The sequence below is a fragment of the Neolamprologus multifasciatus genome, chromosome 15, assembly GCF_963576455.1.
Source record: "Neolamprologus multifasciatus chromosome 15, fNeoMul1.2, whole genome shotgun sequence".
Taxonomy (NCBI): Eukaryota; Metazoa; Chordata; class Actinopteri; order Cichliformes; family Cichlidae; genus Neolamprologus; species Neolamprologus multifasciatus.
The window spans coordinates 16,420,452-16,433,502 of NC_140453.1; the positions used below are offsets into that span (position 1 = coordinate 16,420,452).

The following is a 13,051-nucleotide window of genomic DNA, read 5'->3' on the forward strand; positions in this document are numbered from 1 at the left end:
CACTCAAAATACAGCTGTTGGGGGTAGGAGGTTGGATTGACTCAAGATTATTTGTCTTTCTTTGGTCCCAGTTGGGGAAGAAGGGTTAAGGTGGGTTAGTTTAAATCTACTTAAACCATGCTGGAATTTCTGGATTTAATGCATTGCTTGTATAGGCAAAGAAGAAAAAATCCAGAGTGGTCAGAGATGATAAAGAAGGGGGCAGAACCAAAGTTGACTGTAGAACTGTGAGACACAAAGGAGGATGTGGCAAAGAGACTGATCTGGTGGACTGGTGACTTGTGTAGGCAGGTAATGGCCAGGTGACAAGAGGGATTTGGGAATTGTTATAAAATACTTTAATCAAAGACATGAAAAAGAAAGTTCTGAGTTATTAAAAAAAAAAAAAAACACCACAAGACACACAAATACACACATGTGCACCCCAGTGTTTAATGTTGTGTTCCTTTGATCTGCTGTGTGTGATCACATCCAGTAACAAGAGTCAGGCAGGCCTGACATTAATGAAGAGAAAGAGGATTTCGGAGCACACAAACATACTAACAAATACACAAACACGCATTGAAAATAAACTAATCACACGTTAACATCCCCCCCACACAGGGCTGTAATTGTAGATGCCCTTCTGATTATCTGCATGCGTTTCCATGTGTCCTAATGTGCGTGCATGAATATGTGTGCTCGGTGTGTCTTTTTGTGTGTTTGCACTGTATGTGCTTGTGTCCTGCGGGGGAGCGCTAGAGGGGGTGCGAGCTGTCAAGAGCTGCAAGTAACGACGGAGGTGTCTGAATTTTGTGTGTGTGTGTGTGTGTGTGTGTGTGAGCACAAGTGTGTGGTTGACAGCTCCCTTGCCGTCTGATCACAGTGAAACCATAATGAGTCGTAGGCGATGTGTCACAGCATCGCACACACACGTTCACAATGTCACCCCACCACTCATCACAGACACGCCAGCACACACACATAGAGAACCGGCTCCTTCGTTACTTCCAAGTGTGCAGCTTACACCCATCAAGTGTTTCCTCTTGACATACATGCACATACACACAGTCAGCTCACTGAAAGAGTTTTTATTTTTTTTATTTTTTTTTACAGATGCCAAATGTTGCTTTTGGCCACATTAGTGAGACAGACAGATGGACAGTCAGACAGGCAGGCAGGCAGACAGAACCTAACACTTCTTATTATGTGCCTGCTTGGTGATTATTGTTTATGCACAATATAAACTGATGCTTCTACTACTTTCACTCTGATTTAATGTTAGACCAGTGCTGGAAAAATACACGATTCTTTGAATGTCATCAGTAATTGTGCTTGTCCTTCCTTTTTCTATTATTATGATCCAGGTTGTAAGATTCTGTAGAGAGGTATATTATTTGCCTTGTGGGCATCCTGTCATTAGCAATTTTACATCAGGACATTGTTTTTTGTTGAGAATTATTACGTTTCAGAAAAGATTTGTGGTCATCTAACATTTCAGCTCATACATTTAATGCAATTCAATGTTATTCATATATTGCCAAAAAGGTAAAGACCCTGAAATAATAGAGAGAAAACCCCAGAAATCAAACAACCCACTTTGAGCAAGAGCTTGGTGACAACGGGAAGGAAAAACTCCCTTTTAACAGTAAGAAACTGCGACTGGTTGGGGTTAATGGGAGGAAGACAGAACAAAGACATGATGCAGAACAGAGCCAGAAATTAATAATAACTAATGATTAAATGCAGAGTGGTGTATAAACACAGTGAAAATGAGGCATACTGAAGAAATACACAGTGCATCATAGGAAGCCCCTAGCAACCTACATCTATACATATAGATGTAGGCTATTTTCCCAGGTGTGGGACTAATAAAGGTGATCTTATCTTATCTTATCTTATCTTATCTTATCTTATACACCCAGCCTAAACTATATACTTTATCACAAAGGAAATTTTTAATCCTAATCTTAAAAATAGAGATAGTGTCTGTCTCCTGAATCCAAACTGGAAGTTTGTTCACAGAAGAGGGGCCTGAAAACTGAAGGCTTTGCCTTCCATTCTACTTTTAAATACTCTGGAAACCACAAGTAAGCCTGTGGTCTTAGGGTAAAGTGCTCTATTGGGGTGATATAGTACAATGAGGTCTTTAAGCTAAGATGGGGGCTGATCATTTAAGACCTTGTATGTGAGGAGAAAGATTTTAAATTTGATTCTGGATTTAACAGGGAGCCAATGAAGATTGTACTGACAATATAGTCCCTGTCAGTACAATTGCTGCAGCATTTTGGATCAACTGAAGGCTTTCAAAGAGTTTTTAGGACATCCTGATATTAATCAACTGCAATAGTCCAGCCTAAAAGTAATAAATTCATGAACTAGTTTTTCATATCTATATTTAATCAGCATCTCAAATGGCTTCAATTTCATGCATTTGGACCGGTAGAGATAGAAAAAACAACCTGCTGAAGTTGAAACTGAGCAGAATGGGGAAGAAACGTACTCTAAGTGATTTTGAACATGGCTTTATTCCTGGTGCCAGACAGGCCGGTCTCAGTATTTCAGAAACTGCTGATCAACTGAGATTTTTCCACACAACCATCTGTAGGGTTTACAGAGAATGGTCCAAAAAAAAAAAAAGAAAACATAGAGTGAGGTTTATGGGTGAAAATGTCTTGATACCAGAGGTCAGAGCAGAATGGCTAGACTGTTTTTTTAATAGATGGGCAACAGTTAATCAGATATCTACATGTTAAAAGCAAGGCATACAGAATAACACAACTGAGCGCACAACACGTCCACGCCTGCCGCCTCTGTCAGCAAAGAACAGGAAACTGAGACTACAGAGACTGGCTCACCAAAACTGGACAATAGGAGATTGGAAAAATGTTTAAACACCACAACCTACCAGGGCACCATTTATATTGATGTCCATCTCTTTATAACCACAGTGTAGGGCTCTTTTGATGACTGTTTTCAACAGGATAATGTGTAATGCCATCAAGTTCAAATCATCTCAAACTGGTTTCTTGAGCATTCGCTGAACTTAAATGCCTTCCACAGTCGCCAGATATCAATCCAACAGGGCACCTTTGGGATGTGATGGAACAGGAGATCGTCATCATGGATACGCAGCTCACAAATGTGCATCAGCTATGTGATCCTATCTTGTCAGTATGGAATTCATTCTGTGCGGTCAAGGAGCTAAACATCCAAGAAAACGAAACACTGATCAAAACGTGGCTGAATAGAGACAGATTTTTTTTTAAATAAATTATGAACAAGTGAAAAACCTTCTGTGATATTACATAAAAACATGCATACACTCAGTAAAAAACGAATTTAGGTATAAAGAACCATAAGAAATTTGAGGCTTCCGACTGAATCAGGTGTGCATGACAAGATGTCTTAGCCAGTGAGTATTTAAACTCTGTCAAGTTGTGGAAGGCAGGGTGAAACTGTTACTATGTGATAAGTTATAGTAAAGTTGGGGCACTCTTGGAAGTTATAATCCCTTAAATAAGTTGTGCTGTCAGCTGTAAGGAGGCATTTTTCTTATTGAGTCTTCTTTAAGTGCTTTAAGTGTTAGTGCCAGGTTAGCTTAGCCTACTGTGACCAGTCACTGTTCAACAACAAAGACTGTATATAAAAGTTGGTCACAGCCACTGTGACATCACCCATTGCTTTTTCCTCTGCATCTTGAGATCTCCTTTTCCTTTTGCCATGCTGGGTTTTTTTTGTCAGAGGGAAGTATATTTGGAAGATAAAGGGGTGTGCTAAGTTATCTACTAAGCTTGATTACAAAACAGGTATCTGATAATTATTACTAACTAGTGCTAAGTAACAGATAATTAATTTGCCCAGAAAGGCGCCAAGAACACAAACATAGTCAAGAGATTAAGTTGAGTGACTCAAATGCGCTCTGATGTGGCAACATGTGTCCCCATTTTAAACCCTTTCAGAATTCATTTAAATGAGCTAAAAAAAATAATTGTCAAAATATTTTTTGTCCACATTTTTGTCACTTCTGTGCTGGCTTCACTTTTTATTTCTGGACTCTCAGTCTGTTGTGGTCAAAGGGTGATATCAGGCTTTATGTTTGAATCACCGCTGTGCTTTGCTGTAGCCACTGTCTCCTGGTCTGAATTTGAAATCAGTTTTTATTATTACCAAATAAAACCATTTTCTACCCTGACATTCTTGTTGAATCCAGTGAAAATCAGCATTCTTAAATTTGATATGTTTCTGTTGTTAAAGAACAAATAGCAATTTATTGTAGAAGCTGTCGCTGCTCATCAGTGTTGGTCAAGTTACTTGAAAAAGGAATTAAAACTAATTACTGATTACTTATTTTCAAAAGTAATAGTTACTTAGTTACTTAGATAGTTAGTTACTTTTTAAAAACATGATACATTATATGCAACAGTCTTTGACTTGAAGAAATTTGTTTAAGATTTAAACCTATTTTCTGCATATCAGCACATAAAATAAAATAGTGTTTTGTGTTTACGCTCACTCTTTCAAATAGATGCAAGTAAAACACAGCAGAAATTAAATAGAATCAAAGACTAAGTGGCACCGAGTCCTGTCGCTCTTAAATCTATTTTCACCTGTTTAGCTGGAGTGGGGCGGGTGGAGGTTTGCCCGGTGCTGCAGCGGTCATGTCAGTGGGGGGGATCTGGGGGTTGCTAGGTACTTGCTCAGAAGTTTAGGGGGTTTTCTTCACACGCAGTGTACAGTTGATAGTAATGTTTTTGTCACTTTTTACAGAATCAAACTCAAAGTAAGGTCAGTACTTTGACCCTTTAACACAGTAACACAGAGTGCTTACGGGAAAATAACAGTAATCTAATTACTTTTTTGCAATAGTAATCCCTTACTTTACTCATTACCTGAAAAAAGTAATTGGATTACCTGCCCATCATTATGTTGTTTGAATTTTTACTTCTTCTCTTTACTGCTGTGAGAAACTCACAAAACATTTAATTTTCACAGCATGCAGTCGAATTCTGTTGTCATATGTCGGCGCTTATCTCTACAGATACACACTTCTCTGATCAATGGGAGACCCAGTGCAGATGACCCCTCGCCAACTCTCCTGAACTTCACGTCCGCCCGCTACATCAGGTTGGTGTTTCAGAGAATCAGAACGCTGAACGCCGACCTCATGACTCTGACACTCCATGACCCCAAAGATATGGATCCTATTGTGACGAGACGGGTGAGGCTAAAAACACATGCACTACCACTTTAACTTTGTCAGTATGAGTCATTCATCTCTGGATATTTTTTAAGTAGAATATCTTTTGAGTCATTGGTTGTTAAAGTTGCAATAACCTGTTTTGGCTCTTCAGTACTACTATACCATTAAGGACATCTCAGTTGGAGGGATGTGCATCTGTTTTGGCCATGCGAAAGCTTGTCCACTCAACAGTGTTACAAAGGTAATAATGTCCAACTTTCTCTCACTCTGTTTAACAATATCTTCAAGGTGATGTAGCTCTTCCATAGTTCTGAACAGGAGTAAAGAGAGCCCTCAGGCATCACCTTTTCATCTAACTCTTTCTATAAAAACTTTCCGTGTGAGTCAGTGCACGCCTTTCTGGAGGGGACACAGGTGACACTGTACAGCGTCGTCTCACGTGTCACTTCAAACAGAGGAGTGTTTGATACCAGACACCTGATCTTTCCCTCTTTTTCTCCCACCACACACACATGCACCGCGTTGTGTCCTTTACATGTCCCGAGGCTGAAACAAGAAGTCTAACTCAGATTTGACACCTGTGTCTGGTCCCTCGGTGGTGATGTCAGTGACAATAAGTGATGTCACTGGTGTGTGAAAAGTCCTGGTTTTTTTTTTCTTCTTCTTTTCCCCCCGTCTCTAACCAAGACTTGAGAAAGTATTTAAACTCACTAGAGGAGGCTAACCACTTTCTTCTGCCCAGGTGTTTAAAGGCTACACATTTAGTCAGTTTTAATAGAACAAAAAGACTTTGCAGAGCAGATGTAGTATACGGTACAGCCGAATAATTTCTGTTTATTTATAATTCTGCTTTATTTATCTGCAGTTTCTTAGAGCTTCTCTGTTGCGCTGTTCCCACAGGACATTTAGCTTTTTTACTTTGATTAGAGTTCAAACAATCCATGCAGTAGCATACTGGGCAGACATTCAGAAAGGTGGAGACCTGCGAGATGATTTGTTGATGATCGTCCGCAGAACATTTGTTCAGATGCCTGCTCAGCACAAAGGCAGCCTAAGCAAGAGCTGTAGCATTGTGTCTCAGATAAAAAGGGGCAAATTTACTCATGCCAACAAATCCAGACTTGGCTCTCGTTGTGCTATTGTACTGCTCTCCTCTCAGTTAAATCTGGCACCCTCACCATATCAACCAATTTACAGAAAGTCCTAAATTGAATTACTGAACCTTAGTTGGCAAATATCCTGCTACATTCTGCTTTGTCCGTGTTTAGTTTTGAATTTATTTCTCTCCTGGGAGACTAATCGTGAACCTATTTACTGCTAACTGAAAATTTGGAAACTGAACCAAGTTCTTTCAGTTGAGTTGGCTCTCATGTGTACACATTGTTGTTTAAAGGGCTTTCAAAAGGTGATGCATTTTGATAATTACCTATTTGCACTCTATTCTCACATTCATGTGAATGTTGAGGTGCCACATGAGGGTGCACAAAGGACAGAATTTTCTGTGTATATTAAATATATATTCATAAATATTGTACAGAGGGTTATACATGTACACTTTCTACACTTTTAGATTCAAATCAATACAAACTTGATCTCAGCATTTTATTTTGCTTCAGTTCAGATGTTGTTCATACATTCAAACGTTCTTACTGCGGATGTGGTTATGCATGTAAAGGACCACAAAGTCACAGCAAAAACATAAAGACTGCATTTGAACTAGGTTATTACTTTATTTCAAAAATTGATAGTTACAGTGCTTATTATCGCAGAACAGTTTAAAAGAGATTTGTTCTGGAAGCTATGTGGTTGAGAATGCAGTAAAATGTCTTATAACAGGGTCTGTAAAACAATCTTTGATGTGATTCTTATACAAACTGCCACGTGCATGATAATGGAATTCAAGGATTTTCCTGGCGACAAACTTTTTAGTCGACCAAACCAGGAAAAAATATTATACCCTTTCATTTATCTAAGAAACACTAAGATATCAAGTTAAATTTCCATCTAATGGAAAATGTCAAAAACTAATAACAGATGCATTTTAATAACCAAATAAACAACAACAAATAAAACAACCAATATAAATAACCGATGCTTAATATGACGTGAAAACATGTTACTACAAAGCATGTTCAAATATGACAAGTTAACATCTGACAAACGTATAAATTGTGACAGAAAAGTGTGGCGCATTGTGCCGTGCGTTATAAATGACGCACACTGTTCAACCACTGCAATAAAAGTTCAAATTTAAAATAACAAAACAACCATCCAGCCATTTTCTTCCACTCATCTGAAGTGATGATTCAGTGATTTACTGGCATTTGGCATCAAGTAAAATTTTAACAATTGGATTAAACGACTACTGAGTCTGGTACCGACTGGCAACAGCGATGATTAGTTGACTAGTCGCACACATCCATAGTGGTAATAGTCCACATTCGACTGAACAGTTTCTTTGCAGTAACATGACCAGCACCATTTCCCTGCACAAGCAGTGCAGTTCCTGCAAATGATATCTTATCATATCATCTGTATCCCCCAAAGAAGTCCCAATGCTGGGTTTGGTCACACTTTCTGGGAAGTGAAACAGTAAAACACCTCATACTACAATCAAGCAATCATTTCTATTTAGACAATTTATTGTCTAAAAAACTTAAACAGATTGTTTTCATTTTCACTATTTAACTCTCCGCTTAATTCCAGCTCTGAAACCTCGTCAATCTCCTCAAGGATTAAAGGCCTCACTTCGGGCAGTGGAATTGTTAAGTATATAGTGGTAAGAAACAAAATTTGATAAGAAATCCAAAGGAAAAAATAAATAAAATTGATTTCCCTTCAGGATACAAAAATGGTGTAGGGGAAAATAAAAGTTAAAATCAACCTTATTGGGTGGTAAAGTCATTAAAATAATAATATCAAACAACGGGAGCTTCTCTAACAGGCTGTCACTCGGCACAGCGACAGGACACAAAACAACAAATAATAGTTATTAGTTTAATTAACTGAAGGTCACTCTTTCCCAACACTGTGTGTGGGAGTAGTGTCAAGCTAAGGGCTGACATTTCATTTTTTCACTTAAGAGGTTTTGAATCACCTGCGGTGAAGAATTGGCTGCAGTGAAAAATCATATTTCTTCACGATTCAGATTCAGATTTAAAAACCTGCTTCTAGTTCGCACAATCAATTTAAAGAGAGCTCACATCTGTGAAATTTAAAGTGCACTGTTAATGTGTGTTTTCCATGTGTTTGTGTGTGGACATTTGTGTTTCTGCGCATATGTAGAAGTTTAGCTGTGAATGTGAACACAACACTTGTGGGGAGAGCTGTGATCGCTGTTGCCCAGGTTACCACCAGCAGCCTTGGATGGCAGGAACCTTCCTCACTCGACATGTCTGCGAGAGTAAGAAAAACACAGAACAAATTATATTCGTAAATTACACACAGCTACCCACAAGCTTACAGCAGTTCACCCACAACACATTTGCTACTTATGAAAAATAAACAGTGACTTCTCAGATTTTCACGAGTTAAAAAGCCTCTATCAGAGTTCTTATGGCACTATATAATAAGAAACAGAATACTACATATTTTCCTAAGAGATTGTAACTAGATATTTCAACTATTTTACCCATTATGTTATTTAACAATTTCTCCATCTACATTTTTAGCTAAATACACTTTACTTACAGATTTGGCAAACTATTACAACCATTTATACATTAAGTTTAGCAATTTGATTTACTAATGGCAGTTGTTATGTCTATTGGCTAACAATTTATTTATTTATTTTATTTTGCTATTCATTTTTCAACATTGCATATTTATTTTAAATATTAATATATATCTATTTTAAAGACTAATATTATTTTTAATTTTACTTTTCTGGTCAAAGTCATTTATTTTGCTTCTTTTTTTTTTTTGATTAGTTGAGCTAATTTTTTCACATAAAGCCTGGCTACTGCAAAAAAGTAGGCTAACCCTAGAGTACTCACTCACTGAGGTCAGTACTCTCCACACAATTAAACTGTGAAGCAGTGCCCTGAAATTCACATTCTTTCCAGCTGATCAGAATCAGTCTGTGATATAAGATTGTATAAAGCCCTCCGAAATCACACTGGCATCCATTAACCTTCATCAGTTATGCAGCAGTAGAGGGATGAGGTTAGAGGCTTCCACCTGTCATCATAAAACTAAGGTTACAACATGTAATCTTTATTTTATTTCACACAGGCTACACCCTCTGAAAGCTCTGTAGTCTTAGTGGCTCAATGACTGCTTCTGTTGCCTTGACATTGACATAACTAAAGTGACAAAAAGGTCCTGGATAGCATAATAGTAAAAGAACTGACCATGACAGATTTAATACCACTACTGAACAAAATGTTGTAATGGTAGGGGTAGAAAACGTTTATCTAAGATGAGGTATTTAGAGAGAACTCGGCACTCTAGGACAGCAAAGAATGATGCCCTGTAGTGTTGTGCAGCTTTACAGGTCAGCAGTGACCAGCGGGACAAGATATCCACTGTTCTTAATCCCATAAACACAGCTGTGAATACTATACTGGATTAACAGTGGGTGGAAGGTCCAGTCATGCAAACATATAAGACAGATGTAATTATAACTTTCTGGAGAACAAAAATCTTTCATAATCATGTCATGGAACATATAAAGCACTGTGTAGTGTTTAAGCATGTGATAGATCATGTAACTTGCTCTGCTTCTCAAGCCAACCAATATGCATTGTAATTAATATGTCGTAGGGACCTGAAATAAGGCATGCCGAGCAATGAAGGTCAGTACTATTTTCTTAACACCTGGCCATTTATGCAGCTGATGCCTTTAATCCCTGGATTTAATACACTTTAAGTAATGTCCCTCAGGCCATTTCCCTGTGGTTGTTTTGACCTAAAATCTAAAAGTGTGCTACATTAAATGTACTGAGTTTGTAGGGGTGAGAGTCCATAGCCATAGTGTAGGTTAAAAAGTCCATTAGTCATGTAGGTTTACTTGTCATACTGGGAAAACATATGATCAATATTGCATCAATCACAACATTATTTTTGCAAAACATGTTCTGGTCTGAATTAAGAAAATATATGAAACAAATGAACTCAGCTACAGAATCTAAACTCAAGAAGATCTTTGTGGCCTGGAGTTCGGGCCGTAGGAGACTTCTACAAACTTTAAGTCCAAGTTTCTTCTCAAAATTCCAAAGGACAATGCTTTTATCTAGTTATCTAGAATTTTAGACCACTTTAGTAAATATAGCAAACTAAAGTGAAAATGGAAAGGGCATGAGTGAATAGTAAGGCTTTTTTTTTTCCTCTGGAGATAATTCTTTGGAGCCCTAGAGATAACACACAGCTCACAGTCAGTGTGTGAACCTTACGGCACTGTCTAAAAACCAGGATAGGGTGTTTTTTTTCTCATCTTGTGAGCAGATGAAGTAAAAGGATTAGAGAAAATGTCCCCCTGGCTGCATATAATACTGTACAGAATTTTGATAGAAGAGGCAGGACTCGACAAATCCTATCAACTGCAGTACTACAGCCCACCAACTTTTTCTGTGTGTTTTCAGAGTGTAACTGCCATGGTAAGGCAGAAGAATGCTACTTTAATCAAACAGTGGCAGATCTGTCGCTCAGCCAGGACATTCACGGTCAGTACAAAGGGGGCGGAGTCTGCATAGGCTGCCGTGACGACACGGCTGGCATTAACTGTCAGAGCTGCATTCCTGGATTCTACAGACCTGCTGACGTACGTAACCTGCTTATGCGTGTGTCCTTACATTACCTAAATTGCTGCTATTTGAACATGTCTGCGTTCTCTACCTGTCCAGGTGAGCGCTGAGGAGGAGAGCCCCTGCATCCCCTGCTCCTGCGACCCATACGGTTCCATCAGCCAAACGTGTGTCGCAGATTCGAGCCAAGCTACGCCCCGTATGCACTCAGTTTGACTTGTACTTTCTGTCTGGTCACGTGACTTTCCGCCTTGTTCTTTCTGAGGATCATTTAAGCCCTAACATAGGGATAATTTTGGCCCCTCAGTGGATATGCATGCAGACTTTTAGAGCCTGCACCCATTCCACATTTTAATTCATTTTAAAGTGGTACTTCAGTAACTCTGAGATTTCATCAATTCGGTCCACATTGATTTCCTATGGGATCGGGGTGAGTCGAGTTCAGCAGCATGCACAGAAGCTTCTGTTACTTGAAAATGTCTTTGACAGAACAGAACTATTTATATTAGAGATAATTTTACTCCTCTGTCCTCCTCTGTGTTTTCGCTGTTTTTATATCTAGCAAGTAGAGTTATTTTAGGTGCAGCTACTTCAAAGAGATACCCTTTCTCTTACACTTATACTTTTTTTATGTGTGCATGTGTCTCTTTGTGTGTGTGTGTGTGTGTGTGTGTTTGACTGACAGGCCAGCCAGCAGGGTCATGCTGGTGTAAGGAGGGTTTTTGGGGTCTGAGATGTGACAGGTGAGAGACACACATACACACGCATGCACACAAATAGGGAAAGAGATAGACACATAGTGACAGGTGAGCAGAACCTTTCAGCTGTTGTCTGTTCCAATTAGTGTTTAGAAATTGCCACCAAGTTTCCATTAGGATCTTTGATGATATTGATTATCACACTTGGGTTGTATAGAAGTGACTGCATGCATAGCTGTGGTGCAAATGCAAGGCACTGTCTTATTTGCAGCTAAAATGTTACTTCCTTAATAATACCTTTCACAAACTTTAACGGAGAGAACCACAGCCTGAGGTCTTCATGAAAAGTCTTAGCATTACTAAATTCCTACAAGAATTAAACAGGAAGCAGTTTCAATATCAACCAGTAGATCTGTCAACAGGGTCCTTCATGTTACTCTCCTGATTAGTTAGTTTGCGAGTAATTGCGTTTACTGATGCAATTGCTTTTTTTTTTGTATTATCTTTGATCCCACGGTAACCCAGTATTCCACTCTAGTGTAATGTAAAAGCCTTATCTTCACAATACTGCTTTTCCTCTAAACTTTTTAATGACCTACCCGCAGGGCCACAGCATAAGCATTGTCTCTAAAATGACTTACTAAATGCTATTTAATAGACTTGCTTTGGCTTACTTTCTCTGTTAATTAGTAGAAGTTTTTTGTTTTGGTTTTTCTGCTTAAGCATGCACACATATTACCAGCGTTAGCGGTTTGCAGCAGTGAGTAGGGGATCGGTGGGTCACGCGTAAACAGTTTGATCAGGATAAACGCAGGGGTTGTTAATTTGATCAATTTACGGTTTTGACTTGATCTTTATTATTGCTGTAAAACTGTAGGTGTGCTATTGGTTATATGGGCTACCCATACTGTGAGCGCTGTAACTGCAGCGTTGAAGGAAGCGTCAACGCTGACCCATGTATAACACCCTGCATATGCAAGGTACACACAAACACGCACATTCGCATTTGTATGCACAGAAATAATGACAAGTACTCTCTGCTAACCTTTTTAGCCCTGTCATCATTATTTTCACCACATTAACATTGCCGGAACATGCTTTGCGCTCGTAGCGTCAACCTGAGGGCAGCTTATAAACTATGCTGCGTCCTTCTTCTTCTTCTTTTTCTCCTCTCTCTTCTCTGCCTGCCCTTTTCTGTCTCTCCCCCTCTCTCTGTCTTTCTCACATGCAGGAAAATGTGGAGGGGAAAAATTGTGACCGCTGTAAGCTCGGATTCTACAATCTTCAAGAGTCCAACCGACGCGGCTGCGAAAAATGCTCCTGCATGGGCGTTTCCAGTCAGTGCACTGCCTCCACGTGGACCTATCAGAATGTAGGAACTCATTATTCACTGATGTTGTGGGATGATGTAAACGTCACTTCAGTTT

The 13,051-nt window shown here is 39.0% G+C and overlaps 1 protein-coding gene across 1 annotated transcript in view; it reads left to right on the plus strand.

Annotated features, from left to right (window-relative positions):
* Positions 1–13,051, plus strand: part of lama2 (laminin, alpha 2) — a 226,331-nt gene that overhangs the window by 76,324 nt on the left and 136,956 nt on the right. The window contains 8 exon segments of the mRNA XM_085133739.1: positions 5,021–5,200; positions 5,334–5,423; positions 8,468–8,585; positions 10,765–10,943; positions 11,026–11,125; positions 11,612–11,669; positions 12,502–12,604; positions 12,856–12,996. Of these exon segments, the coding sequence (XP_084989865.1) occupies positions 5,021–5,200; positions 5,334–5,423; positions 8,468–8,585; positions 10,765–10,943; positions 11,026–11,125; positions 11,612–11,669; positions 12,502–12,604; positions 12,856–12,996 (969 nt within the window).